The 26676-nt window shown below is 40.6% G+C and overlaps 1 protein-coding gene across 4 annotated transcripts in view; it reads left to right on the top strand.

Moving 5' to 3' along the window:
• Positions 1–26676, top strand: part of LOC144589973 (tyrosine-protein kinase JAK2-like) — a 165955-nt gene that overhangs the window by 105058 nt on the left and 34221 nt on the right. For 3 of the 4 annotated variants that reach the window (XM_078394900.1, XM_078394891.1, XM_078394888.1), the window contains exons 3-11: positions 926–1049; positions 2640–2757; positions 5330–5475; positions 8079–8400; positions 15829–15948; positions 20919–21076; positions 22826–22937; positions 24043–24229; positions 25370–25494. In XM_078394900.1, coding sequence (XP_078251026.1) covers positions 926–1049; positions 2640–2757; positions 5330–5475; positions 8079–8400; positions 15829–15948; positions 20919–21076; positions 22826–22937; positions 24043–24229; positions 25370–25494 — 1412 coding nt within the window. The remainder of the gene's footprint in view (positions 1–925; positions 1050–2639; positions 2758–5329; positions 5476–8078; positions 8401–15828; positions 15949–20918; positions 21077–22825; positions 22938–24042; positions 24230–25369; positions 25495–26676) is intronic. The other variant, XM_078394909.1, reaches the window with a different exon arrangement.

Here is a 26676-nt window from a genome sequence, read left to right as displayed (position 1 = left end):
TCTGATTGTACTCAACGTTTTAGCCGGTGAAGCCAGGATATAAAATGGGGTCTTATACAATCCTGGTATATTCATGTTTGATGGGTTAATTTTAAATTGGGCTATCTCGGATTGAGATTTTCTACAAATGCTTTGTTGAGCATTTTGTAAGATTGAGGTTTTGTAAGATTGTTTTTGTTATTTTGTTGGAACAGAAGCCAGGGGTACATTTGAACAAGTGCATTAGTTCTTCATGTGTGGACTCATGACTAAGAGTGCATGCATTGAAAGAGCAACATGATTGTAAAGGAAGCAGCTGCATTGGACCAGCTATTTTGATCCTTGCGTTAGCAGTGACATGTGTTTCCTTCTTCCAGCATATAATGGTGAAATTAAACAGAACAGGGCAGTATTTAGTCTTTTGTGCTTGTACTGCGCTATGAAACTCACTTGAACTCACTTACAATGATATTTCCTCATGGTCCTGTATGTATATATATATTTAATTCCTTTCGTAGCCTCAAGTATGGATGCAATTCTCCATCTGAAACCTAGCCATTGATGTACAGAGGGTCTGTATATCTTCCTCACTGTCAGATTTTTTATTCATACTATATCTATGTCTGCAGTTAGTTTAAAGAAAATTGTAAGGAAATATTCCCCAGTGCTGATCTTCACTCTTTGAGGTAAACTGACACCGACAGATGATAAATTCATTGCAATTTAAAAAATGTAACAGGAAATGTAAAGTATGATGATGTTTTCAGCAGTTTTAAATGAAAGATATCTGTGATTTGGGGAAACTATTTTTATTAACTATGGCCTTCCAATTCAGTGGTTGCTCAGTATATTTCTGCAGTCGTTTAAATAAAAATCAAGTTAGAACTGAAGAAAAATCAGTATTTTAGTTTGAATCTACTAAATGGTAATATTCTTGATTCATTAGGCATTCTCCCAGTCTACAACTCCCTGTTTGCTCTGATGAATGAGAGAGACCGGTCCTGGTATCCTCCAAACCATATCTTTCATATTGATGCATCAACAGATGAATGTACCGTCTATCGATTAAGGTGGGTTGAAATCCACAATCAACAATGGAAATTATCTTAAATATTTCTTATTATATTATAATTTTAACTTCTGGTATAAGTGTCCACACATTTCTGTGTGGATCACATTTTAACATGGAATCTGGGTTTACATATAAAAAAGCTGCAGAATCATAGAATAAAAAGCTGTCTGTTTAGACAGAAGAAGGTCTCTGTTAGATTAAAACCACTCAGCTGGACTTTACACACAGCTCGGCAATTATTTTATTGAAAGGTATATGTTCAATTACCTTTAGAAAGTTCCTTCTGAATTTACTTCTGGTCAGTGTATTCCAGATTACAAGGGCTCATCAAACAAAGACATATTTTCTTGATTTTTGTTTATCAAATATCTTAAATATTGAACATCTAGTTACCAACCCTACTACCAGTGAAATCAGTTTACCTCATTTATTGTTTCAAAATTTGTCTACAAGTTTCTCTTGCCCGAAGCAAACAAATCCTTATGTCAACTGTCTGACCGCTGTGTAATATGGTAGCACCAATTAGCACTGCTAACTCACATCTCCAGAGACATGGGTTTGATCCTTGCCTCAGCTGACCAGTCACCTCTTCCTGTTAAATAAATCTGTGTATTTGTCAGTGCCTTCAAAGCTGCACTCGGGCAAGAAGAGGCAATATGTTAACATCTTTGGGATTGCGGAGAACTAACCTTGCAACACTGATTTGAGTCAAATGAGGAGTCCATCAGAGTCCTTGCGGGCACGGTGGCACAGCGGTAAAGTTGCTGCCTTACAGCGTCAGAGACCCAGGTTCGATCCTGACTAATGGTGCTTATCTGTATGGAGTTTGAACGTTCTCTCCGTGACCTACGTAGGTTTTATCCAGGATCTCCGGTTTCCTCCCTCACTCCAAAGACAGATTCGTAGGTTAATTGGCTTGGTATAATCGTAATTTGTCCCTAGTGTGTGTAGGATAGTGTTAATGTGCAAGGATTGCTGGTGGGCATGGACTAAGAGGGCCTGCTTCCGCACTGTATCTCTATTCTAAACTAAACACTATTCTATAAACTATCCTAGAGACTATAAACTAAAAAATTGCCTGATTGGACAGAAGAAGGTCTCTGTTAGATTAGAACCACTCACCTGGACTTTACACTCAGCTCAGCAATTATTTCCTTTAAAGATATATGTTCAATTACCTTTAGAAAGTTTAGTGATACTTTGATTAGTATAGGTGTCAGGGGTTATGGTGCGAAGGCAGGAGAATGGGGATGAGAGGGAAAGATAGATCAGCCATGATTGAATGGCGGAGTAGACTTGCTGAGCCGAATGGCCTAATTCTGCTCCTAGAAGTTATGCACTATTACACTTAGCAGACAAATAATTGTACAATAGTTTCTTCTGCAGGTTGTGGGGCTCATACTGTAATTTTCTGATCTATTCAGACACTTTATTTTGAATGTTTAGAGGTCAGTGTGCAACCGATAAGTCAAATACTTGTGCTAATAGATTTTGCATAGCAATTACATTTGATTGCTTTACATTCTTTAGACTAAACTAAGAATTTAATTCCATGATTAAAGTAACCATTTTTATATTCCCTCCACAGATTCTACTTTCCACATTGGTATAGTCCTGGACACAGGAGAGCCTATCGTTATAGTGTTACCAAGGGTACAGAGAGCCCTTTCATCGATGATTCTATATTGATGTATCTTTTTGCTCAGGTATAGAGTTTCAGATTGGGTTTGACAGAGAAGTGTTGTAGCATACATTTGGCACATTGACATGCATGGAGCTACTGTTGATTTGTCATCTGCATACGGCCTATAAATGCTTTGACTGTATAATGAGAATCTTGGCGGTGGGCCCTTAATTTGAGTTTGAGTGGTGTTAATTAAACTAGAATTGCCTGGACGGTGCTCTTTGAATAAATCGACAGTTTCATCTTACGTTGTATAAATGGAACGGTTATATAACAGGAGAAATCCTACTTACCCTGTAATGGAAATAGTGCCCGAATTAGAAGATGAATGTAGCTCCGACACTACTTGATCTGCAGGAAGGAACTATTGACATATTGCTATGAACCAACAAATACTGCAAATGAACTTAAAAAACAAGGGAATGTTGTTTCAAACTGAAAATATTATTTTGAATGCAAGTCTTTTTTTTCCCAATTTAAACTAAAAAAAGTAAGCCTTCCAAAGTACCCATGAGGTATGAAATGTAACAGTCCATTAAGTTTGTTCTTGCTCTGTTGGAACATTCCAAAGCCAGCTTTGCTTTCTTGCATCCTCCTCAGAGTCCTACATCTCCATCCGCCTCAAATATTTGATCAGTTTACCTTATGTCTCAACCATTTGCCAAATGTTCCAAGCCTCAGTCATTTCATCGTGTAGCCAATTTCTAAATGCCTGTGCTCACACAGTGGCAATGGCTCATGGCTGATTTCCCAGCCTGTTTTTCCCTCTTCCTTCAAATCCTTCTAAGTGTTACGTCTTCTATTTTTAAAGGCAAGATTTTTTGATTTTTTTTAATCTGTCATTTTGAAAAATAATGCTGTGGTCAGGTACATTTTGTTGCTATAAACAGTATTGGCCTTGCAATTTCATGTCAGCACAAACTGGATTTAGGGTGGTGTATTTACGTTACAAAACTGAAATCCTACTTTGAGCTCCCTAGTTTGTCCATGTTCACCTCAGTTCCCCTCTAAATCCTCCTGCTTCCTTAAACCTTAGCTGTCCCCTGCGAATTACCTCTGGTAAGAGTAAGGAAGCCCCCTAAGATTTTGATTGTCCCAATCATATTCCCCCCAACCCACCCCTCTCCCAGTCTTCGCTGTTCCAAGGAAAACAAGCACATCCTATCCAGTCTCTCCTTACAGTTGAAACACTCTATACCAAGTTATATCCTTGTAATCCAAGGTCTGAAGAAGAGTCCCGATCTGAAATGTCACCCATACTTTTTCTCCAGAGATGCTGCCTGACCCCGCTGTGTTACTTCAGCACTTTGTGTCTTCATCCTTGTAAACCTGCCCTGAACCTGCTCCGGTACAATCATGTCCTTCCCATCATATGTGGATCAGAACTACGCCTGGTACTTCAGCGGTGTCCTAACCAAAGTTTTATACAACTTACTGCCTTTTTAAAGGGGTTTATTTTTTATCTGTCAGCTGTAAACTCCGCACATGAATGGGAGACTGTGGACTGACCTGTTAAAAAGGAAGTGGCAGTAGGTTTTTTTCAGCTAAGTTTAGCTGATTAGTGCAATGAGTGAGCCAGGGTGAGGTTTAATCGTGAGAAACTTCCCCTCAAAGGCCTTAAACTGGCAGGGTGACAGTATGACCATACCTGCCATTTCAACTATTGACAATGGAAATCAATCCTACACCTGCTATATCGAAGGTATCACAAAATGCTAGAATAACTCAGCAGGGCAGGCAGCATCTAGGAGAGAGGGAATGGGTGACGTTTCGGGTCGAGACCCTTCTTCAGACTGATGTCAGGTCAGAATGATGTTCAGAGAGATGGGCAGCTTGCAGCCCAGCTCTCCAACTTTAGATAGTTCCTCTCGCTACTACACCTGCTATAGCTACATGCAAGGGACCTCATAGCTGCTCGCGATCCTTATTGTAATATTGAATCTATCTCAGAGAAAAGCATCCCTGCACCTTGGAAAAATCTCAATCCAACCTGGTCACCACTCTTCCGTTTCCTGAGGTTTGCAACCTTCACAATTCCTGATGTCTTTTCAGCACAAACCATCGTCCGTGACCCTCATCACCACCACTACCCTGTTAATAGCTTCCTTTCCCTGCCAGCAAATCCCAACTCCCTGGCGAAATGCTGCTGAATAATGCACAGTTTGTAATGGCTTGTGTTGGAGGTGCATGGCCCAAACCACTCAATGCATTAATGATCCATTGGAGCTTTTCACTGTACCTCGGTACACGTGACAATAAACTAAATTAAAGATTGGCAGATGAAGGTTTTAGACCTTCCTTTTCAAAATGTTGCTAAGTGAAAATATATTTTGTAATTTTCTCCTCATTTATTCAAATGGTGCAGATATTGGAGGAAAGGTCAGCATTTATTACCCAATCCTAATTGTCTTTAGGAATGGATTGAGTCTCCTTCTTAATCCACCCCAGTATGTATGCTGAAGACGATGCATAGTGCTGGTTGGATGGACGACTAACAATTCGACTGAGTGAAAACAAAGATGCTGTGAAGTCCATACAAGTCATCAATATGCAAGTACAAAGAGCTATCACTGATTTCTGCTTTTCTTCCATAGTGGCGTGACGATTTTGTTAACGGATGGGTCAAAGTCTCAGCTACACACGAAATGCAAGAGGAATGTCTGGGTATGGCAGTGCTCGATATGATGAGGATGGCAAAGGAGAAGGACCAATCTCCTTTGGACATTTATCATTCAAAAAGGTATTATTTGCAATTGTATGATGGATCCTGGTATCCTTGTAAATCTCATGTCATTCAGGAGACTAAAGGCAGTAAGCCCCCAGTGTTCACTTCTCTATGGCTCTTAGACAGGCAAGAACTAATGCTCACGAGAAATAAGATAGCTCTACAGGCATCTGATGGCGGAGGTGTTACAGAACACATGTGGCATAATGAACAGAGGACAGGTGGGAAAGCTGCATGCATTCCAGTCACTCTTCCAAAACCATAATTTCAGGTTCTTCAGTCATTCAAGACCATTAGCAACCCCAGGGCCAACCCTGGTGAAAGCAGAGGACAGAGACGAGAGCATCTCAAAGAGCCCCTTTACTGTGAATCACTCCTTGACACAAATTTAATTGACTACATCCCATACACTGCGCCCCTTGATCCACAAAGTTTTGAAAAGGTCAAATGCCAATAGAAAATCAACAAGGCTTTGGATTAGACAGTATATCGACTGATGTTCCATAGACTGGCAGAAAGGGACACTGGTCGGCGATTCACAAGTTCATCTCCTGTATCTACGAAGAGGTGAATGGGCCAGGGGACCTCAGATGTCCCAATCATGACCATCTTCAAGACACATGAGACGTCCAATTGTGATAACCACAGAGGATCCCCATCTGTCACAGGGAAGGTCATCACCAAGATGTTCCAACACTGCAGAAGCTGGAATAACTTTTATTAGACCAGGGATAATTTTGATTGATGTTCAAATGCCTATCGGGTTTTATTGAATCTATTAAGAGAAACTGCTTGCAGTGTCAAATTCAATGAATGGCAAATATTTTTTCTATGATCTGGGACAAAATGCCTGGAAGCAGATCTGACAACAGGACTTTAAGAGAAAAATATTGCAGAGCTACAGGGAAAGATCACATAAATATAGGGCGGCACGGTAGCGCAGCGGTAGAGTTGCTGCTTTACAGCGAATGCAGCGCCGGAGACTCAGGTTCGATCCTGACTACGGGTGCTGCACTGTAAGGAGTTTGTACGTTCTCCCCGTGACCTGCGTGGGTTTTCTCCGAGATCTTCGGTTTCCTCCCACACTCCAAAGACGTACAGGTATGTAGGTTAATTGGCTGGGTAAATGTAAAAATTGTCCCTAGTGGGTGTAGGATAGTGTTAATGTACGGGGATCACTGGGCGGCACGGACTTGGATGGCCGAAAAGGCCTGTTTCCGGCTGTATACATATGATATGATATGAAATATCAGCACCTCCAAGCTCCCTCTTTTAAGCAGTTTCAGATTGTCACCTTCAAAGAAAAGATTAAAAGTGTGAATGCATCGAGGAATAAGCTACATATTGTGAATTTTGCAAGTGCCTTTAATAGAGCCATTGAGTTGTATGGGATAGAAACAGACTCTTTGACCCAACTCATCCATGCTGTCTATGTGCCACTCTAGTCTATAGTCCCATTTGCCCATATTAGGCCTGTACCCCTCTGCTTCTTTCCTATCGAAGTAGCAGCCCAATTGCTTAGTAGGACCATCAACATACTGCTTTAAAAAAATCCCTCTTGAATGCATTTTCTGAATTCCACCCCATCCAAGCCCCTTAAACTAAGGGCAACCCCAGTTAATATTGGGAAATTAAAAAACCCCCATGAAAAATCTTCACACATCAGGTGTGTAGGGCAAAGGTTAAAGGAGATGTGCCGGACAAGTTTTTTTACACAGAGGTTGGTTGGTGAATGCCTGGAATGTGCTGCTGGGGTTGGTGGTTGAGTCAGCTATGATACTAGTTTTTAAGAGGCTTTTGGATAGGCATATGGATATGCAGGGAATAGAGGGATATGGATTATGTTCATATAGATAAGAGGTGGTCTTGTCGTCATGTTTGGCCCAGACATTGTCGGCCAAAGGACCTGTTCTTGTGCTCTATTGTTCAATGTTCGGCAGTTTGGCAAGGTGGTGTCCAAAAACGGTTATTACACTGGAATTGCTGTTGTTATACAAAACCTGCCTTCCCAGGAGATTGTGTCATTGAATAATTCACAGACTGATTATGCTTGACTGATACTGGTCCGAAACGTCTATGAGGTAGATTGTCGGTCCAATCTAGTGGTTGAGGTTTGTGGGCTCTCACAACCTATAACTTGAAGATAGCCACCCAAAGGTGCCATCTGTGTTCCGAACAGGAGTTACAAACTGCTCAGCACCCACTGAAACTGCCTAGTTTATGAATCAAACTCTGTTGGTGATAGCACGGTGCTTTTAACTTTTGCAGCTGTGATGTATTTCTTCAGGAAGGATAATCATTATGTGTTTATTGCTCATTAGGCTCACTGCTCACAGAAGGCTGTGGAGGCCAAGTCAGTGGATATTTTTAAGACAGAGATAGATCGATTCTTGATTGGTATGGGTGTCAGAGGTTATGGGGAGAAGGCAGAAGAATGGGGTTAGGAGAGAGAGCCATGATTGAATGACGGAGTAGACGTGATGGGCCGAATGGCCTAATTCTACTACTATCACTTATGACCTTATTAACCTTGCACATTTATTGGCAAAACATTTTCAAAAGACTTACTATGAATGATTATTTCCATTTCAACTGTTAATTGTATTGTTTCATTCCAGTTATAAGTCGTTGTTGCCAGAAAACGTTTGCCGACAAATCCAGAATTACCATTTTGTGACAAGGAAGCGGATCCGATACAGATTTTACAGGTTTATCCGGCAATTCAGCCAATGCAATGCAAGTGCTCGAGACCTGAAGCTGAAATACCTCATTAATATGGAAAACTTGCAGCCTGCCTTGTTCTCCGAGTATTTTGAAGTGAAAGAGTCTGAGCGCGGCCCTTCGGGAGAAGATATATTTACAACCATCATTGTAACTGCAAATGGCGGCATTCAGTGGATGAAGGGGAAATATAATGATATTGAATCTCGCTCTGATCAGGTAATTACCTCCATTATTTTAATGCGCTTGTTTTTGAATAAACGTGCAGGCAAGCAAAAGTCGCAGCTTGTAAAAGCGTTGCAATTAGTAGTATGCTAATCCATAGAAAGAAAATCAATTACAGTTCACCGTTCATAACATACTTACCTGAGCTTATACAGGTCAATATGTAAGCTAACACCGCTGATTCTAAACCATGGGCACAGCGATAAACACCCAATGATGTGCATGTCATAAAAGCATTGGAGAGTGCGCCTTTTTTGCAGCTGACTTATTTTATTGAAATTTCTGTCCATTTCTTTTGGGTATGTTTTATTTCCACTTGCTAATAACATTCTGAAATCACTGCACGATCGAGTACTGTGTAGTGGAAAAACAAATCATTCAGCCCAATGAGTCTAGACCTCCATTTATGCATACACTTGAGTTGTCACATATACTTCATTTAATCATGCACTCTTTTCTGCCTCTGATGTTGGGCTGCTTTTTCCTTCAATAGAGTCATATAGCATGGAAACAGGCCCTTTGGCACAATTTGCCCATGCCAAGCAAGATGCCTTATCTACACTAGTCCCACCTGCCCACGTTTGGCCCATATCCCTCTAGACCTTTCCTATCCTTTCCTATGTACAGTACCTGTCAAATGGTCTTTTAAATGTTTTTATAGTACCCGCCTCAACTACCTCCTCTAGCAGCTCGTTCCTTATATTCACCACCCGCTGTGTGAAAAAATTGCCCTTCAGGTTCCTATTAAATCTTTTCCCTAGCCAATTGGATTCAAAATTGACTTGGAGAATGGAATCCAAGGGTAATTGTGAAGGGTTGTTTCTCTGATGAGAGGTTTCTGACCAGTGAAGTACCGCAGAGTTCGGTGCTGAACACCTTCGCTCAGCTTGGCCTACGTGATCTCCGGGTTGCCAAAAACTTTCACTCCCCCTCCCATTCCCATACTGACCTTTCTGTCCTGGGCCTCCATCATTGTCAGAATGAGGTCAAACACAAATTGGAGGAACAGCACCTCATATTTTGCTTGGGCAGCTTACAAACCAGCGGTATGAATATTGATTTCTCTAACTTCAAGTAACCCTTGCATCTCCTCTCTCTCTGTCCCTCCCCCACCCTTGTCGTACTAGTTTTGCTGTAGTTCTGTTAGGTTTCACTGTCTGTATAACTCATCAAAGAGCCCACAGCTAACAATGGACTGTGAGCTCCACATTTCCTTGCTCATTGTTACTTTTTTGCATATCTTTCATTCATTTGTTCTGTATCTATCTATATCACTGTCTATATCCCTTGTTTCCCTTTCTCCTGACTTTCAGTCTGCAGAAGGGTCTCGATCCGAAACATCACCTCTTCCTTTTCTCCAGAGAGGCTGCCTGACCCACTGAGTTACTCTAGCTTTTTGTGTCTATATTCGGTTTAAACCATCATCTGCAGTTCCTTCCTACACATCCTGTTCAGACTTAAAGTTTATTTAGCATTCGACACATACTTATTGATGTTGTTATTTCCATAACAGTGGTACCATCATCATTGCCATCCCTTCCTCCAATGTCCTCTCCCAGTTCTCCTGCCCATCCCAATCCCAACAAAGACAAATGTAGCTCTGTTGTAAGCTGTAGACAAAACATCTTTACAGTATTGCAAGGCACAGGTGGTAAAGTGAACATCCGCTATTGATCAGATCAAAGAGAGTGCCATGATCACCACGAGGCATTGTAATGACTGTACCTAGCAGATTGTGGATCACAGAAGGATACAAAATGCTCAGTGAGTCAGGCAGCATCTTTGCAGAGCATGGATAGGTGATGTTTCGATCGGGGCCCTTCTTCAGACTTTGGATCACAATTGCTCTGGGGTACTTTAGGACTCAGTAGTTCATCTGTCCAGGGCCGCAGGTCCTCCTCCATTGGAAGTAGGTGTTGTATTTATGAAGACCTGCCCTCCCATGCAGGCAATCTCCCTCCAAATGCCTTTGTTGAAATTGAAGAGATGAAGGAGATTGTGATTTTTTAATCATGTCTTTGGAAGTTTTGCCTCAATATAGATGTTGGAGGGGGTAGAATGTTAATGGGAATGGCTGGGGTGACTGCTGTGGACATAGTGACATCAAGAAGTATGTGTCAAATGCTGTGTGTTTGTAGCATGAGAAAGCAATGGTTTAGTTTGGTCTTGAGTGAACATTGTCCTGCACCGTGAGTTTGTGAAGTTTCCTGTGGTGCGACTTCATGTTTGGGGATTCTTGTTCTTGGCCATTGGGCTCTTCCAATAGTAGCTCTGGCCCTTGCTCACTTTGCCACACTGAATGTCCCGCTTGGCCTCGATCTCTTGTGTCTACTTCTCAGTAACACCCTTGTGTGAATTGTGGAGTACCTTCTCTCTTCCTTTCTCCTCGCTGACAGTAATTCTGGCTGCAACACAGAGCAACAGAGAACAGGACCAAATGTGGTTCACTGCACCTGTGAGGCAATAGCACTATCTGATGTGTCATGTCGCCATCCCAGTATATTTCTGAGAAGAAACCATCTTATTGCTGTTTCAGACATTCTTTTGACCAATTTCAGGATTTTTTTTTTGCAGAGGATCTGATGGGCAGTAGTGGGAAATGCATCAAAAATGATTATCAGAAGTGTTCACATGGAATTTGTTCAAGTAGTCCAACAGCTAGGTGTTCTGGAAGGTAATTGAGAGTTAGAATGTAATTACTGTCAGCGACTTTGGATGAAATAATTACTATGAGATATTTTGGAGAAATAATTTTTCAGGGATGAACAGAAAAGGAAATTATATTGGAAAGGTTAAGAGTGGTGGCGGCTGAGGGATTTGTGCAGGACAGGCAACGTGTCTGTGTTGAAACCATAGGTTATCAAGAGGCTACCTGAGATATAGCAGTCAAGGTGTGGAATACATTGGGGTAAAGAAAATTAACTGGGGCAACATGAAGGCAATTTGTTCAGTGGAGAGAAAATAATGGGAGCCGAGAAAGTGATTACAAATGCATGTGCTAAGATGTTGATTATTTTATCGAAAATAAAGAATGAATCTCAGAAACTTGCAATCAGGCTTTGGGGTCGAGGAGATTGTAAATAATGCAAACATTAAGAGAAAATAATTGGAAAACATTGATTTCAGTGGAGGTGCAAATATTGGAGAAAATATAATTTGGTGATAAGAGAGACACTGTCTTTTACATTTTATGGCTTGGAAAGAAAAACCAGGAAGAAAAGTGTCAGCATATGGTGGGCTAAGATTAAAGATGCTAAATGGGCAGACTAACTGACTTACTTTGTTTAGAATATACTGGAGCAGACAAAATAGCACAGTAAGTTCTGCTTGAATAGTACAGTTAGTTCTGCTTGAATGTGATAGCTGTTCATAACAAACCTCGTGCTCTAGAAAATAGGGTTATAAAGACATTTGTGTCAGTGGGGGAAAGGAGGTTTGGGGCGCGTGAGCTTAAGACTCACAATAACAAAGTTATTTTTCCTGCAGAATTTTCAGAAATAAAGTTATTTTAAATGGCAATAGGTTTATTTTTCTTCGTGCAAGCTAAAAATATTAAAGACTCTAATGTGGATTGTTTGATAATGTTTCATTGCACAAGTGTCCATGATTACTTATCAATTTCAATAACCATCCATGGTTAAAATGGCAGCTGTGTTCTTAAGCACAGTGATGTCTGATTAGTGTGCGGAAACAGGGTTCTTTTCCCCTACACTGTTTAAATTCAAGGCAGCTTTTTGTTTTCTGCTTGTCAATTCCCAAAGTAACTTTTAATTAGTTCCCTAGTTCGAGATTAAAATCGCGTTATAACTAATCACACCCACTTAATGCAAATCGTGTTTCCTGATTCATCATCGTCTTCTATCTAATTTGCGTTATGGAAACGCATGTTACAGCAGAACAGCCTGTACTTCTTTGCAAATGCAACTCATGCAAAGTCTAAACCAATCTTGAGGTCTATGAGTGTACCATTATATCTTACTCCTTTATTAAAGTATCAAAGGTTGGTGCCAAATCCATAGTGAACCATCTTAATTGCCCGGATTTTATTTTGATAATTTTCACTGCCTTCCTCCAACAAATAAAAGTTGTATGAGAACAAAAATGGAGAAAATGTTTACCACAATTCAGAATCTCCTCAAGCATTTTGCTGTCCAAAACTTACACTTGAAGTAGCGTCACTGTTTTAATGTGGGGAAATGTGTGGCCATTTGGTACATGGGATCCTGCAAATAGCAATAAGGTAATGACCACAGCAAATGTCTATGCATTGTAAGAAAGAACAGCAGATGCTGGTTTACACCGAAGATCGACACAAAATGTTGGAGTAACTCAGCAGGACAGGCAGCATCTCTGGAGAGAAGCAATGGGAGACGTTTTAGGTCGAGACCCTTCTTCAGACTGAGAGTCAGGATAAAGGGAAATGAGAGATATAGATAGTGATATAGAGATATAGTACAAAGAAATGAGGTGCAAAAAAGTAATGATAATCAAGGAAACCGTCCATTGTTAGCATGGGGGTAGGTGAAAACGAGCTAAACAGACAATGAAATTCAGCAGGACGACAGGGAAACTAGTACAATGACTGGGGCCTAGGGTCTAAATATCTATATTATGTTGATCGAGGATAACTGTTAAGTGAATTATGACGGGAATTCTCCAACACTTTCTACAGAGCCATCTGACTCCTTGCATCTCAGTTAATAGACATGTTTTTTGACAGGCAAACATACACTCAAAATTCCACTTAAATGTCCATCTGGGACTGCATCACCAGTCTTAGTAAGACTCTGTAGGCCCTGAATCCACCAACCTCTGCTTCACAGGTGTTCATGCTAACTTTGATTCAAGATTGGCACCTGTGATTGGGAATACCAGCCGAAGTAGGCAGGTAAGAATATGAGAGAAAAACAAAATTGGAAAGCTAAGGAAAAAGCAGACAGAGAAATGAAAGTGAAGAGAGAAATATCTTTCGACTTAAAGCAGATTTTTTCTTTGTCCATATGAGTGGGTGAATCTTTCTGACGTAACTGAAAGAACAATGAAACCAACATTTCATATATAATTTGAATTGCTACACATGAATATAATGAAATGAAATGAAACATACAGCTGTTAAGACTGTAAGGAGGAAATAATTGAAATTTTGTGAAAACATTCAAATTCAGAACTGCATCAGATAGTAATACCCTCAGTGATATTGTCTAAGTTTTAAGGTATCACAAAATGCTGGAGTAACTCAGCAGGTCAGGCAGCATCTTGGGGAGAAGGAATGGGTGACGTTTCGGGTCGAGACCCTTCTTCAGACTGATGTCAGGGGAGGGGGCGGGACAAAGATAGGATGTAGGTGACAGGAAGACTAGTCAGAGAACTGGGAAGGGGATAGAGAGGGGAAGCAAGGACTACCTGAAGTGGGAAGTCAATGTTCAAACCGCTGGGGTGTAAACTGCCCAAGCGAAATATGAGGTGCTGTTCCTCCAATTTGCGCTGGGCCTCGCTCTGACAATGGAGGGGGCCCAGGACAGAAAGGTCAGACTGGGAGTGGGAATGGGAGCGGCAGATCGACTGTCAGAACCTGTAGTCCAGGTTGGGTCCGAACTGGGAGGTCTGGAACCGGAGGTTGGGAAAAGCGGCAGATCGACGGTAGGAAACCTGACCTTACTACTCTTTGGAATCTTCTAATTGAATGTGCATGTATTTTGGATAGGTGATTATCCATTAGCCATTTTTTTAGACTAACGTAATTGGCAGAGGTATTGACATTTCTAACTTCTTTGGAAAATATTTTAACATTTGTAGTTAAATATTAGTTGGGCTTTATTTGCTTTGAGTGGTACTTTCAAATATGTATTCATAGATCGGTGGAAAAAAGGTTAAATGCTGTGGTCCCTTTAAGCTGTGCGGTTTGTGGTTTCCTTATCTTACTGTGTTCTCCAGTTTTGCTACTATGGCTCAGTATAAACAATTTCTACATATCCACCCCACTTGCCATTATGCTGGCAACAAAGATTATGTCCCTTGCAGTCATTCTTGCTATCTTGCAATGCAGCTTGGCGTGCATCCATGTCATGTTTTGTTCCAATGAGTATTTGCGAATTCCAGAATTTTCATAAAGAACTTAAATTATCTGATATTTGTCACCAAAGAAACCATACAGTAAAAGTATATAAATGTAGGAAAAATAAAAAGTCGCAGGAGAATGTGCTAAAATTTGCATTCCACCGAACACATGCAGACCTTTTAGATAATACAGTAATTCCCATATTGAAGAAATATGCAATTGAAGTAAGATGGCCTTTGTGGTATTGTGTGAAATGAAGAGAGGTGAAGAGCCTACTGTACTTGTGTCAGAGGTTTTGCTACATTATTCCAAGCTTTATAAAAGTAGCTACTTTTCTCTTATTGAAAATTTTCTCTTATATTGGAAATAGATGAAAGTTATGGTTTATGCAACCGTCAAGTATAAGGAACCATGATAATTAATGGGAAAATAAATTGATAGGTTGAGAATGGGAGAATTAAGCAGGCTAAGTAAAGATTCAAAAGTTGTTGAAATTAACAGTAGTGGGAAGTTTTCAGGACAGAGATCTGATTCTGTTTCCATAATTTCTGCTTAATTTCATTCGTTAGAGCAGTCGGAAGTAGAGTGAAGATACCAGAACATCACTGCAATGCATTTCGTACATCAATCACTGTCAGCTTGAATAAGGGATAAACATCTCTCCATGGAGATAATAGACAATTTAAGGGGTTTGAAGACACTGACATTGTGTGCTTTGCACAGCTGGTTTGGAGAAGGTGACAAGTACGCAATCTCAATTTAGATTAAAATCATGAGCATGCCAGTAGTCTCCTTGGCAGATAATATGTGTTAAATTGAAATGACCATTGAGCCTATTGTTATGCCCCAGGTTTTACGGAAGGTGCATTTTTTTTGTGTGCCTCCCAGTATAGACGAGCGCCAATAAAAACAAATACTCTCATTGGCTGAGCAATCGTGCACAATGTATTGGCACTTGGCAAGCTGATAACCTTTGATAATATTTTTTTGTTTTTTAGTATTTCATATGTATTTCTCTCCCGACTAAGAGTGAGTAAATAGATTAGTGTTAGCACTAAGGAGCAGTAGACCCTCTGGTATTTTATTGATAATGTGTGGGCAAAACATAAGGAGAAAGGAAATGCTTGTGAATTCATCCAGTTGTTGAATCGGAAAGGACAAGCATTCCGAAGAAGGGTCTCGACCCAAAATGTCAACCATACCTTCTCTCCGGAGATGCTGTCTGTCCTGCTGAGTTACTCCAGCATTTTGTGTCTATCTTCAAGCTATATGTCATGTTGGTACTGCACAAGAATCAAGTCAATCTGCACTTTGCCAAACTTTCTGTAATGTATTATGGTCATAATCTTCTTGCCTGTTGACAGGATCTGCAATCGTATTGTGATTTCCCTGAAATCATCAACGTCAGCATCAAGGAAGCAAGCAAAGACAGCTCATCTGAGGGCAGAATTGTCACCATAAACAAGCAGGACAGTAAGACTTTGGTAAGGATGACGTGTTATATTTGAAGCTGTGCAGCTAATAGGCAACTCCAAGAGCTTCTGGTGAGCCTTGAAAATGACTTGTGCTAAATAAACCCTTCATTAGAATACAGTCAATGGTCACTTTAGCCACTGGTCTTTTCTGTAAGCCTTTGTTAAACAAATAAATGATCAAGAACCAATCTGGTTTGTGTTTAACAACTTGAAAACGGAAACTGAACCTTAGGCTTTAAATACACTATTTTTTCCGCATCAAATATTATCGCAAATTGCAGGGCGGAGTTTTCACTTTAGATGCCAAAACAGCAGATTGACAACCCCAGAGAACAATCAGACTTCACTTTTTAGCTGCATCAGTCCCATATTCTACTTTATTATGCAGACCAAGTTTAAACCAATATGCACTTATTCATTCTGTTGCAAAGTTTTAAAATTTCTGTACATACATTTCCAACTTCAAAGTTAAGTATCTCGGATGTAGATCTAATTCTGTTCCTGTAGTTTTGCTGGATTTGATTTGGTGGGGAAGCAGAGTCAAGAATTCAAAACATAGCTGTACTCAAAGCACCCTTCGTGTAATGCATTTAGTATATCAATCGCTGTGAACAGCTTGCATGGATGTTAGGTATCACAAAATGCTGGAGTAACTCAGCAGGTCAGGCAGCATCTCTGGAGAGAAGGAATGTTCCTTCCCTCCAGAGATGCTGGCTGACCTGCTGAGTTACTCCAGCATTTTGTGGTACCTTCGATTTGTACCAGCAACTGCAGTTATTTTCCTGCATGGATGTTAGGCATTTCTCCACAGCATTATAGACATTGTGAAGCATTTGAGGGCACTGACCTTCTGCTTCTCACAGCTGGTTTGTGACCCTTTTAAGAGAGGTTGCAGTCATTAATCACTTAAGTCTCAGAAGCCTCATTTGTCCTAAGTGAACATGTTAAACATGCTTGTGGTTTGTTCCTTTCAAAATTCAGCTCTATTGACTTGAATGGGAATGGATTTTGGAAGCAGCATGCCACACACATGTGGAATGATTCATTCAGCTGGTGTGTGTAGCCAGGCCAAATTTCCATCCTGCATGAGTTGCTGGATTTGACCTTCAAGCTTGTGGTTTCTTTCTTTTAGCAATAAAGATGTAATATCATAATAATATTAGCACAGTGGCATAGTGGTTAACACTGCTGCCTCAGCTCCAGTGGCCTGGGTTCAATCCTCTTCTGCTGGCTGAATGGAATTTGCACATTCCCTTTGTGACTGTGCTGGTTTTCTCTGGATGGCCCAGTTTCCTACCATACCACAATGATGTGCAGGCCACTCAGAAAAAAAATCCTTGAATGGGTGACAGGAATATTGTGGTGAGCAGGAGTTGGAGAAGAAACATGGAATTGGGGCAGGTAGGAGCTTGAGAGCATGTGCCGATTCAGCGGGCCAAAGGACCAATTCCCTCCATGTTGTGGATCCCTAAAGCAGGAAAAGGTTCTATCAATCGGAAAATGGTACAAGAAAGTAGACAGTTCTACAACGGTTAATTCGGAGATTAGGGTCTTGAACTTAAAGAAAGGAGACTTAAAGGGTTGACAGTGGAGATGCAATGACAAAGATTTAAAGACCACATGGATGAACTCCAAATATTGTTCATCCCTGTCTGGTGAAAAAATAAAAAGGGGGAGATGGCTCAACCGTGGCTAACGAGGGAAATCAAGGATAGTGTTAAATCCAGGGAAAAGGCATATAAATTGACCAGAAGAAGCAGCAAACTGGAGGACTGGGGGAAATTTAGAACTATGTAATTTCATAGAAAAAAATTGAAACGCCACACCGCACAGTTATCTGTCAAGTTTCATCCTCTGTGTGCCTTTCCTATAAAGGCTGGCATTAAGGCTATACATGGACCTGTGAGTATGGAGAGATTGACCATCTATATACTAAAACTCTCGTTTGTTTGTTTGTTTGTACCTGAACTTCAGCCAAAACAGTACACGATAGCTGACAATTTTAGGCCCACCTTACTCACCATCATCCCTTTGATGCTAATGGAAGAAGTTTCATTGAGATCGGTGTTATATTGTTAAAGTTATTCACATTTTAAAGTTTAAATTTATCTCCTAGGGAGGTAGGGGGGAGGTGGTAGGATAAGGGGGGTTGGGGGATGGAGCGGGAGGGGGTGGAGGGAGGGGAGGGGGGAGGGAGGAAGGAGGGGAGGGAGGTGAGGGGGATGGGGGAGAGGGTGCTGCACCAAAGCAGGAGAGGTTTAGGCCCAATGGGTCCACTTGGTCTAGTACCTTCTAAAGACCAGCTCGATGCCTGTTCTCACCATTGGGCACTTCCTGGTTCCTCCAGCCTGTCTCCAGCTGCCTTCTACTGTGGTAAGTCTGGGGTAGATAACCACAGTGCACAGAGCCTCTTCTGGCTGGCTCTGTGGGTCTGATAGACAATGAGACCCACTCCTCTTCCTCATTTGCTGCCACTGGATAGGTCACACGATATCTAAATTACATTTACGCCCATAATTTTAGTGGCCTCATTGGAAATAGTACAAGAAAATAATGGTATGAGGAAAACCAAATATATATCTGTCAGTAATACATTCTTTTCATTATAATTTTTGGTAGTTATGTTCAAACAAGAAGAGTTTCCAAAAGGAATACCCATATTAGTTACATACTGCATTAGGCAGGTATTACATAAAACATACATAGCACAGTACAACACAGAAACAGCCCTTCAGCCTACAATGTGTATGCCGAACATGATGCCAAACTAAACAGATCTCATCTGCCTGCACATGATCCATAATCTCTCTGCATAGCATTTGGGTGTGCCTAACTAAAAACCTTTTCAACACCATTGTCGTATCTATCCCCACCACCACCCGGGCAATGCGTTCCAGGCCCACTCCACACTCAGTGTAAAAAACTTGTTACGTACGTCTCCATTAAACTTTTTCCCTCTCACATTATATCTATGTCCCATAGTGTTGGACATTTCCACCCTGAGAAAATGGGTCTGATTGTGTACCCTATCAATGCCTTTCATAATCTTATGTACATTTGTCATCTCCCCTGAACTTCTGAAGTTCCAGTGAAAATAATCCATGTATATTCAACCTCATAGCTGAAACACTCTAATCCAGGCAGCATTCTGGTAAACCTCCTCTGCACCCTCGCGAAAACCTCCACATCCTTCCTGCAATGGGGTGACCAGAACTGCATGCAATAATGCAAAAGCAGCCTAATCAAATCCTTATAGAGCTGCGTTGTGACTTCCTGACTCTTATACTCAATGCCCCTAGCAATGATAGCAAGCATACCATATGCCTTCTTTTGGACTCCAAGATCCCTCTGCACACCATTGCTGTTAAGGATCTTTCCATTCTGTCATTTCGCTGTCCATTTCTGCAGCTGATCTAGATATATCTCGCTATATCTTCTGACAAACTTCCTCACTGTCTGCAACTCCTCCAAATTTGTTGACACCAAACTTACCAACTGCTAAACTATTTAGCAGTAGGTAGGTGAATACAGTGCTGTTTTATATATGGATTAATGGATGATAATTTTTGAGTAAATTTGGGCTCAGATTCAGAGATCTGGTACGCTAAAGAAATACAGATAGGTTTTGGGTAGTCGAGTGGAGTTAATGTGGAGGTTGTCTTATGGAGATAATGTGGAGGAAGGTTTGAGAAGACTTAAATATTTATAAACCATTATCCTATGTTTTAAGATTTACTTGATCCATCACACTGACCTCCACTAGTTTAGCTTGATGAAAATTATGAATGGATATCATTGAGTTCCAGTTTATTGATAGGTTGCTTAATATTACAGCTTGCAAGTTCTTCGTTGTTGATTGAGTAGTGGACATAGGTGGTGTTGGGTAGTGTTGCAGATGCGGTATGTAGGTTAATTGGCTGGGTAAATGTAAAAATTGTCCCTAGTGGGTGTAGGATAGTGTTAATGTACGGGGATCGCTGGGCGGCGCGGACTTGGTGGGCCGAAAAGGCCTGTTTCCGCGCTGTATATATATGATATGATATGATGATGAGGGTGGGAAGTGACAGTTGTGAATAGGAACTTAGAAAAGTTCCTGAAATGGCATAGTTTGGCTTCACTTAATTCCCCATTCCAAAATGGAAAAAAACGTGATGTGAAACAAAACAGTCCTACTTAGTTTGGAATGGTATTGGCACTGATATAAATGCAGGCTGCCTGCTCCCATTTACTAAAGAGGTAATGCAAAGGAACTCTTCCTTTGTAATTAAACCTCATTTTAGCGTTCTAATAAATTTGTTTGTCTGTTGGCAAAATCAATTTCGTGAAAATTGCAATGAGTTATTCTACCATTATCTACAGTGCAGGTTATTTTAAACTGGAAGGCCCATGTGGTTAACATCTGTGGAAAAAGCAGTGTGAAGAAGAGTCACGACCCGAATAGTCACCCATTCCTTCTCTCCAGAGATGCTGTCTGTCCCGCTGAGTTACTCCAGCAATTTGTGTCTATCTTCTGTGGATAAAGCATGACAGGATTGACATTTCAGGTTAATGACATTTCATCACAAAATCACCATTTGAAGCATTGTCTCGATTCATCTCTTCACAGATACCTCCTAATCTGCTGAATATTTCTAACAGTTTTTATTTTAGACGTCCAGCATCTGCAGTATTTTTCTTTCGATGACTATGTGATAACATGTTTGATGCAAGGAACTCATGCTTATCAGACCAAAGCTGTCACGAGTTGATAAGAATGTGAGTTGCTGGCTGCAAATGTGACACTCCACAGAAGTGATTCAGACGTTTACCAATATTTACAGTGGTTACTTAGCCTGAGGCTGCTATACCCAAAGATGTGCACCACAGAAAAACAGTGGCATTAATACATTATGTGCAAGTACAGCTGTGAAAATTTTTATCTTTAAGTTACATGTTTATATGCTTTCAGTTGTTTACTTGGATTGCCGTTTTTAAAATAGGAAGTTGAATTTCCATCACTGAAAGAAGGGTTCTCGTTTGTGTCACTAATCGATGGATACTACAGATTAACGGCAGATGCCCATCACTATCTCTGTAAAGAGGTTGCACCACCAAGCTTGTTGGAAAATATTGAGAGCAACTGTCATGGCCCCATCTCGTAAGTACTGAACTGTCTTTAGGAAGAATTTGCAAGCTGAAGCTATAACCAAACTGGAGAATGTACCCTTTAAACCATTCCAAAGGAAAATTAGTTGGCCATTGGGATATGTTCCAAGTAAATGGAAGTTTGGCACCTAGATAGTTTACTTTACTTTAGATTATTGTCATGTGTATTGAAGTACAGTGAAAAACTTTTTTGTTGCATGCTATCCAGTCAGTGGAAAGACTATACATGATTCCATTCAAGCTGTCCACAGTCTACAGATACAGGATAAAGGAAAAAAAGATAAAGTCCGACTAAAGATAGTCTGAGGGTCTCCAATGAGGTAGATGGAAGGTCAGAACTGCTTTCTAGTTGGTGATAGGATGGTTCAGTTGCCTAACAACGGCTGGAAAGAAACTGTCCCTGAATCTGGAGATGTGCGTTTTCACACTTCTGTACCACTTGCCTGATGGGAAAGGGGAGATGTGGGAGTGAATGGGGTGAAACTCATCCTTGATTATGCTGCTGGCCTTGCCGAGGCAGCGTGAGGTCTAAATTGTGTCAATTGAAGCGAGGTTGGTTTGTGTGATTGTCTGGGCTGCTTCCACAATTCTCTGCAATTTCTTGCAGTCTTGGATGGAGCCTTCGCTAAACCATACTTGCATCTCGATAAAAAGCTTTCTATGACACATCTGTAGAAGTTGCTGATGGTTGTTGGGGACATGCTGAACTTCCAAAGTCTTCTAAGGCATTGGTGTGCTTTCTTGGCCATTGCCAAGTGGATCCCCTGCTTCTGTTACAAGGATAACAGAAACTTCAAACACAGCGCCTTGCTGCCCTTGTCCTGTAGATACATATTGACAGGACTATTGCTCCTTTAAAATTACAATACATTGACAGCTATCTAAATTTCTAAATATTTACTGAGATTTAGTTATTTGTTTGCCCATCCTGATGATGTATTTTTCAATCTGAAATACACGTGCCAAGATTAGTTGTGGTTTTATATCTTGCCTAGTTTAGTTTAGAGATACAGCGCGGAAACAGACCCTTCGGCACACTGACTCCGCACCGACCAGCAATCCCTGCACATTAACACTATCCTACACACACTAGGGACAATTTATATTTATACCAAGCCATTTAACCTACAAGCCTGTACGTCTTTGAAGTGTGGGAGGAAACCAAAGTTCTCAGAGAAAACCCATGCAGGTCACAGGGAGAAAGTACAAACTCCATACAGACAACACCCATAGTCAGGATCGAACCCGGGTCTCTGGCGCTGTAAGGCAGTAGCTCTACTGCTACGCCACCGTGCTGCCCTATATAATATTTGTACGATGCCTTCAATTTACGAATTTAACAGTAGATTTGATGTTGACTATAACTTCATTATTAGGGTAATTGTAAAACTGTGTGTTTCATTGGCTGAAGTTGCTGTCTCTCTTAACTTGCAAGCCGGGTTGGAGCTTTGCAAACAGCCGGCCATGATCACAGCAGAAACTTGGCAGGGAAAAGTGCACACGCTGCTGAGCACACACATCTGGAAATGTGCTTTTCCATGGATCAGTGATGCAGGGCAGTTTTCCAGACTAACAGACCTTCCCAAATGTGTTGAAGTGAAAGAAACCATTGCAAGCAGCTTCTCTTTGGTTTCTTTGAACTCAGGAAGTTCAGGGTCATTGTTGTGATGTGCCATATTGATAATTCAGTCTCCAAGGATGAAAATGTCAAAAATAATTTGAGTTTCACTTACTGCAACAGGATGGAATTTTCTGTGAATAAAATCAAGAAGGCTGGGAATCAGAAAGGCTTCTATATTCTTCGATGCAGTCCTAAAGAGTTCAATAAGTACTTTCTCACTGTAGCAGTGGAGGTAAGTCCGCACATCTACAGTTATTTATATATGGACCAGAACATAAGCTAAACTGACTTGTTCATTCGGGCAGATCTCTGTACTTGTTGAGATAACCAATTGCCCTTGGTTACCCTCAGTAAATACAGAATGTTATTACATATGCACATTGGATACTGTTTCTAAATTTGCATTCCATTGGTTCCTAACAATAATTCATGCCTTTCAATGTCTATCCATTTCACCCTTTTTACGTTCAATTACTATCTGTCTCCTAGGGTGCTCCATTTCAAGTGTTCACTCACAACATCTATCGTCCAGTCTCGGTACGCTTAATGTTTGGGGCTTTGTCCTGGAACTTGTGAAAATCATAATTCACTTACTTTAAGAATAGTGACTATAGTGCATCTCATGTAGTTCCAGAGTAACCATACAGAGTTCTTACCTCCACAAGTCATTCTCCTTTCCCATTTTAAATCAAGTAACTGTTAACTAATCCTGTGTATGTACATGCGGATTTAATCAATGATGGATATTTTACTATTGCTTGTACTTAAAACTGTTTTGTGTAGTTGCAGTTCAGAGAATACCCTACGCACTATGATTGTTTCCAAATGAATTATTTTCTTCCCTCGCTATCCTTCAATTGCACTTCTCTTCCTTCTGTCATTTTCTCCCTCTCTTTGTTATCCTGAATGACTTAGTGCTAACTTCCCTTGTTAGAAAGCTAACGCTGAAGCTCAGAACAATAGGTCTTCCATAAAGCAGGACACCCACAGTGCTTCTAGAGTGGTTTCAAAACTTTGTCAAGTCAAAGAGGACAGTACCTATGGATCTATCATTTCCTTTGTTTAGAGTGAACATAAATGCTACCAACCTCAGGTTAATTACTGAAGATTACAATTTGCAAAATGGTAGAATATTTTGCGTAGGAAGGAACTTTAGATGCTGGTTTAAACCAAAGATAGACACAAAAACCTGAAGTAACTCAGTGAAAGAAGGGTCTCAACCCGAAATGTCACCCATTCCTTCTCTCCAGAGATGCTGCCTGTCCCACTGAGTTACTCCAGCTTTTTGTTTCTATCTTCAGAATATTTTGCCTTGTTACCCTCTAACTTTTCTTTAGAAGGACGGTGTGACTGAATGCAAACATTGTTTAATTACCAAGAACGAGAATAATGAGTACATTCTGAATGGGGCTAAGAAGAGCTTCAGCAGTCTCAATGATTTGCTGAACTGCTACAAGAAGGAGACTGTTCGATCGGATGGAGTTATCTTCCAGTTTACCAAATGCTGTCCGCCAAAACAAAAAGGTAATATTTTCATTAATCTCACATTCACTCATTTCAGTGTGAAGAAGTAGTGGTGTTTAAGAGGCTTTTAGATAGGCACGGATATGAAGCCCCTTGAGTCTGTTCTGGCTAATCTGAATGCAACCTCAACTACACATTTCCATCTGCCCCCACTAAATTTCACTTCCTTGATTATCAAATATCTATCTATTTCAGCCTTGAAAATATTCAGACCCTTTGAAGAAGAGATTTCTAAAGAATCATGATCCTCTGAAAAAATAAATCACCTCAACTCTGTCTTAAATGGAAAACTCCTTATTTTTAAATAGTGACCCATAGTTCGAGATTCACCCAAAAGAGGAAACATCCTCTCCAAGTCCAATCTGTCAAGATCCTCAGGATCCTGTTCCTGCTATCTCTAATCTTCAGTGGTTTAAAGCTAACCTGTCAAGCCTTTCCTTGTCAGGCGACCTGCCCATTCTAGGTGTTAGCCTGGGATATCCTGACCTGTTCCCAAACCATTCACATCCCATTCTATACAGAAGACTTGTGGTTTACACAGTATGCATTCTAATGAAATACCTTCAAAGGAATAACTTGTACATCAGCTTACCTCATAATATTAGCCACTTTTCAACTGATCAGCCAAACACAAATTTTAACCAAATCTTGATTTTTACCCCAAGATGTTTTATCTCCTTCTTAATTCACACTAGGTTTAAAATCTTTCACTGACACTGTGGACAAGTAAAGTTTAGAGCACCCTTCTTGAATCTCACCATAATCGTACATACTCCCTAATGTTGATGAGATGACCTGGAGGTTGGAGATGCTTGCAAATGAAAGGATTGCTTTACAAAAATAGTTGCTATTCGAGGACAAATCACCGTGGAATGTTTCTCTTAGTGATTCTCCAAAGTTAGCATGGGGGGGGGTTTGCCACCATGTAAGAACCAAATCTTCCTTCCTTGGTCATGGTACAGGAATACTGGGAATGTGAAATGAGGGAGAAAGTAACTTGGGTGAATGGGGACTGCTGAGTCTAACATGTGTGTGAAGAATAGCAACTATAAAATTGGTTACCGAACATGAAATATGCAGTTCAATGTCCTTTATTCATTGGTTTGCTTTTAACTTGTCAACATTTGTGTGCATCCACAGATAAATCTAATCTTCTGGTCATGAGAAGCAACTGCGCCTCTGATGTGCCAACATCTCCAACGTTACAGAGGCATAACGTCAGCCAAATGGTATTTCACAAGATCAGAAAAGAGGATCTGATATTTGTAAGTACAATTAATTACTTTACATGAATATTTCAGCTAATGTGCATTGTTACCTCCAAAAGGATGTTTGTTAAACTGTGCCTGTTCAACACTTCCACAAATCGCTTCTAAAAATGCAATGGTGTAGATCCATGTATCTGACCCCACCCCACCACCACCCCCATTCTTTGCACATCCCCAATCCTCTCCACTCGTCACTTTAATTTCATGTTTCATGTATCTTGCGTTTTATGACTGCTGGCAGATCAATTTCCCTCCTGGGATAAATAAAGTTGTATCGTAAGAGTCAAGAGTGTTGAGGAGTTGAGCATTATGTAACTGTCATACATACCAACAATAGAACATAAAATCTTTACTTGCTACAGCTTAGCAAGCCGTAAAAACAATTGCGCATCAATATTTATAAAGATCAAAAATACAATAAATTAATAATCATAATATAGGTAACTATAATTGTGTAAAAACCAAAGTCCACAGTGCAACCAAGGACGTAGTCCATAAAAGATCATAATTGCTGAGGTTAGTGTTGCATGGTGTTCAAGAGTCTAATTGATGTTGGGAAAAGCTGTTCTTGAACCTGGTGGTCATGGCGTTCTGGCTCCTGTACCTTTTCCCTGATGGTAGGAGTGACATGAGAGTGTGGCCACGATGGTGTGGGTCTTTGATGATATTGGCTGCCTTTCCGAGGCATCAAGCCCTCTAGATCCCTTTGATGGGTGAGGGGTTCAGTACCTGTGATGGACCAGGCAGTGTCAATCGCTCTCTGTGTCTTCTTATTTCCTAAGTGTTTGAGTTGCTGAACCAGGCTGTGTTGCAACCATTCAGTATGCTCTACCGTATGTACAACTGCAGAAGTTTGCTAGAATATCCAATGACATACCAAATCTCGTCAATCTTGTGAGGAAGTAAGGGCGTTGATGAGCATTCTTTGTGATTGCATTTATGTGCTGGGCCCAGGACAGATGGCCAAGAACTTGAAGCTGTTGTCTCTCTTGCTTATATCTATTACTGATATAAATGTAATTAAGTAGATAAAAATCTACACTGACCTAATTGTAGTATTAGGCATTATATGAAATAAATATCCTCATACATCTTCTCTACACTATTTCCAGCTTAATGCCATCTTTCCAATAGATCCTGATGGAGGAAATTAATACTTTTGTTTACTGTTTGATCCTA

The sequence above is a fragment of the Rhinoraja longicauda genome, chromosome 3 (genome assembly GCF_053455715.1).
Source record: "Rhinoraja longicauda isolate Sanriku21f chromosome 3, sRhiLon1.1, whole genome shotgun sequence".
Taxonomy (NCBI): Eukaryota; Metazoa; Chordata; class Chondrichthyes; order Rajiformes; family Arhynchobatidae; genus Rhinoraja; species Rhinoraja longicauda.
Note: the sequence above shows the minus strand (reverse complement) of the source record. Positions and strands in the feature narration are given on the sequence as shown.